Source organism: Elephantulus edwardii, unplaced genomic scaffold (assembly GCF_000299155.1).
Source record: "Elephantulus edwardii isolate Elephantulus edwardi_28Jun2011 unplaced genomic scaffold, EleEdw1.0 scaffold00208, whole genome shotgun sequence".
Classification (NCBI taxonomy): domain Eukaryota; kingdom Metazoa; phylum Chordata; class Mammalia; order Macroscelidea; family Macroscelididae; genus Elephantulus; species Elephantulus edwardii.
The window spans coordinates 3,414,500-3,418,309 of NW_006399958.1; the positions used below are offsets into that span (position 1 = coordinate 3,414,500).

Sequence of the window (3,810 nt, forward strand, 5' to 3'; positions counted from 1 at the left end):
ACCCCTGACCACTTTACTATGCAGCTCTTATTCTGGACTCTTGTCATGATAGTAATACCTGATCATATCTTCCTTTTATCCAGTTATCTCCCTCGTCTGTTTCAATTCCACGTACATTGTTTATCCTCTCTTTTCTCAGTTCCACATAAGATAAGGAAACTGTCAGTTTTTGTGATCTCTGATGAGGACTCGTTTAGTTTCTACCTTTAAGTGACGTTAGACCTTATTTTTATTCCGTGTCTCATAGTTTGAGCCACAATGTGATGCTGTATAATAATTCGTGTGACAGATGCATTGTGTTTTAATTTCTAGCCCCCAAAAGAAATGTTCCTGTTACCATGTTATATGTTCATTAATACAAGACAAATCTGGTGAATTATGCAAACAAACATATTCAGAGCCTCTACATTTCCTTAAGATACCAGAATCATCATTCATAACAACATTGGCCTGTAGACTAAATATTTAAGCAAAGATAAAAATATAGGACCTTATCGCAATTATAAAATAATTAGATTATGAGAAGCTAGTGGGGTTATCTGAGAAACAGAGGGAGCCATGCTAGTACGTTGTTATAGTTGTGTGCCATCAAGTCAGAACCAACTCACAGCTGACCCTCCAGTGGGTTTTTGGAGGCAGTAAATCGCACTGACTAGGGATGATAGAAAGAGAGTTGATGTCTTTGAGCTGTGGTGCTGGAGAAGACTGTTGAATATACCATGGACTGCTAGGAGAACAAACAGGTTTGTCCTGGAGAGGGTGAAGCTGGAATGCTTTTTGGAGTGAAGGATTCTGGGGCTTCGTCTGACATACCTTGGGCATGTTGTAAGGAGGGACTGGTTCTTGAAAAGGGACATCATGTTTGGCAGAGTGGAGGGGCGGCGAAGGAGAGGAAGACCCTCGATGAGATGGATCGATTCTGTGAGTGGGGTGGTGCGGGAAAGAGTGTGTTTGAGACGACGAGGTTGGCACAGGATAGAACGTTGCTTAGGGCTCTTGTACATAGGGTCGCTAGGAGTCGCAAGCGACTCGACGGCACATAACAACAACAACAACAAACAACAACAACAAATTGCATTGAGAGAGATTACTCTTTTTCCCAAAGAGCAGCTGCTTTCAGATTGATAGCCCAACTTCTTATCACTAGTCTTCATTCATTAGTAAGGATCAATGTCATTGTAATCAGTTCACCCAGGTTCAAATGCTGCCTCTGTGTCTATTGAAGTGAGTTCTTTCAGCCCCCAGGATGAGTTGTTTTTCTTGGGCAAGGTAGAAGAACAAAGCTAGCTCCAAATAAAGAATCATAAATATACAACATATTGAAGATTAGGTAAAGAACCCAGAACAGTGGCTAAATATTGGGAATGCTACAAAGAGAATGGCCACTTGGAACTCTGTTAACACAGGCAAATTTATTTTTCTTTCTTTTTTAAAAAATCCATTTTAATGAAAGTTTACAGAGACTTAGGGTTTCCATTCATTTATTGTTGCATTTTTCTCCCTGTCCACCTTCTCCCCTCCAGTTCGCTCTTCTCTTTGAAAAGTAAAAGAAAAAGTCTTTCATTGGTATACAATCCCTTCCCCCAAGTCCACTCCACTGTGCGGCCTTCATTCTGGACTCCAGTCAAGACAATAATACCTAATCTTATAACCCCTTTAAACAGTTCTCTCCCTCATCTGTTTCAATGCAGTATACATTATTTATCCCATCCTTCTCAGTCTCCCCCCAACCCCGAGGTGAGTCCTGTTTTACAACAGTGGCACTATGCAGTATGTGTCCTTTCGTGACTGAGATATTTCACTCAGCATAATGTCCTCCAGGGTCACCCATTTTGTATAATATTTCATGAGTTCCTTGTTTTTCAATGCTGCATAGTAGTCAATTGTGTGAATACACCAGAGCTTCTCTATCCATTTGTTTGTTGATGGGCACTTAGGTTGTTTCCAACTCTTTGCTATTGTGAACAAAGGCGCGATAAACATGGGTGTGCATGTATCTACTTACATGTCAGTTATGGTCTCTTTGGGGTATATTCCCAGGAGTGGAATTGCTGGGTCAAATGGCATCTCTATTTGCAACTTTTTGAGAAAGCCCCACATTGCCTTCCACAGAGGTTGCACCATTTCACACTCCCACCAACAGTGAATAAGGGTTCCAGTTTCTCCACAACCTCACCAGCATTTTTTGTTTGCTCTTCTGTTAAACTTTGCTATTCTTACTGGGGCGAGATGGTATCTCATAGTTGTTTTAACTTACATCTCTCTTAGAGCTAGGGATTTTGAACATTTCTTCATGTGCTTGTTGGCCATCTGAATGGCTTCTTTGGTGAACTGTCTGTTCGTATCCTGTACCCATTTTTCAGTTGGGTTATTTACCTTTGTCTTGTTGTGGTACTCGAGTATTTTATAAATTAGAAATATAAGTTTCTTATCTGACATGTCATTACCAAATCTTTTTCCCAGTCTGTGGCTTCCCTTTTTGCCCTGTTGGAGAAGCTGCTGGATGTGCATAGGGATTTGATTCTTAGAAGGTCCCTTTCATCTATTTTATCCTCTCCTCGTTGTAGATTTTCCAGGATGCTTGGAAGACTATGTGGTGGAAGGTAAATTTATATTGAAAATGAATTCTCAGGATGACGTTATGGGAAGTGGAAATGCTTGGATTTTGATTTCCATAAACAGTGAAAAAACCCACAATAGCCAGTGTTCCCACGCTGAACCGTCTGGTTTTGAAACCCAAGACCTGCCAAAGGCTGGAATTCCCTCCTTGGATTTGAAGATTGTAGCAGCCCACATATTCCAGATGGTTGCAGGAATCCTGGGTAACGTCTCACTTATAATGCACATCTCTGTCTCCTACAGTGGGTGCAAGTCACGGTCCACAGACTTGATTCTCAGGCACCTGGCCGTCGCCAACTCTTTAATCTTTCTCTCTCAAATCCCAGAGGCCACAGAAGCGTTTGGGATGAAAAAGTTCCTCTGTGAGCTGTGGTGCAAACTTGTTTTATATGTTCACCGAGTGGCCAGAGGGGTGTCCATCGGCAGCACCTGCCTCTTGAGTGTCTTCCAGGCCGTCACCATCAGCCCTGGGAACTCCAGGTGGGCAGGGCTTAAATTAAAAGCTCCACATTACATCGGTCCTTGCCACATCTTCTGTTGGATACTGCACCTGCTTATCAACGCTACCTTCCCCATTTATCATTCTGTCAAAAGAAGCAACGAAACCATGGCCAGGAAAAATACTCTGGGATATTGTGAAGTCCCAATGAATGACAAGATTACATTCTCACTCTTTGCAGTGTTGATATCCTCCCACGATGCCTTGTGTCTGGGGCTCATGTCCTGGGCCAGCGGTTCCATGATTCTCGTCCTCTATAGACACAAACAGCAGGTCAAGTCCATTCATAGAAACAACCTGTCCCCCAAGTCCTCCCCGGAGACCAGAGCCTCTCAAAGCATACTCACCCTGGTGGGCACCTTCGTATCCTTCTACGCACTCTCTTCTATTATTTACGCTTATTTGGCTCTTTGGGATAATTCCAGCCGGTGGCTGGTGCACATGTCTGCCTTGATCACGTCTTGTTTCCCGACTGTCAGCCCCTTTATTCTCCTCAGCAGTCGCCGCTGTGTGTTGAGACCTCCCTGCATGGACAGGGGAAGAAATACGCAACTCCCATCTCTCATCAGACAAATATAATGTATATATTTTGCACCCCGTGGAGTCATTGGTGACCTCATCCCTCATCTAACTGTAAGAACACAATTTGGGCAAGCAACAAATGCTGGCGAGGTTGTGGAGAAACTGGAACC

The 3,810-nt window shown here is 43.1% G+C and overlaps 2 protein-coding genes across 2 annotated transcripts in view; one reads left to right on the forward strand and one right to left on the reverse strand.

Annotated features, from left to right (window-relative positions):
- The window catches only part of LOC102843197 (vomeronasal type-1 receptor 2-like), a 119,739-nt gene extending 116,042 nt beyond the window's left edge, over positions 1–3,697 (forward strand). The window contains exon 2 of the mRNA XM_006897308.1: positions 2,780–3,697. Coding sequence (XP_006897370.1) covers positions 2,780–3,697 — 918 coding nt within the window. The remainder of the gene's footprint in view (positions 1–2,779) is intronic.
- Positions 1–3,810, reverse strand: part of LOC102843481 (zinc finger protein 845-like) — a 578,666-nt gene that overhangs the window by 137,140 nt on the left and 437,716 nt on the right. The gene's annotated exons all lie outside the window — the stretch shown is intronic.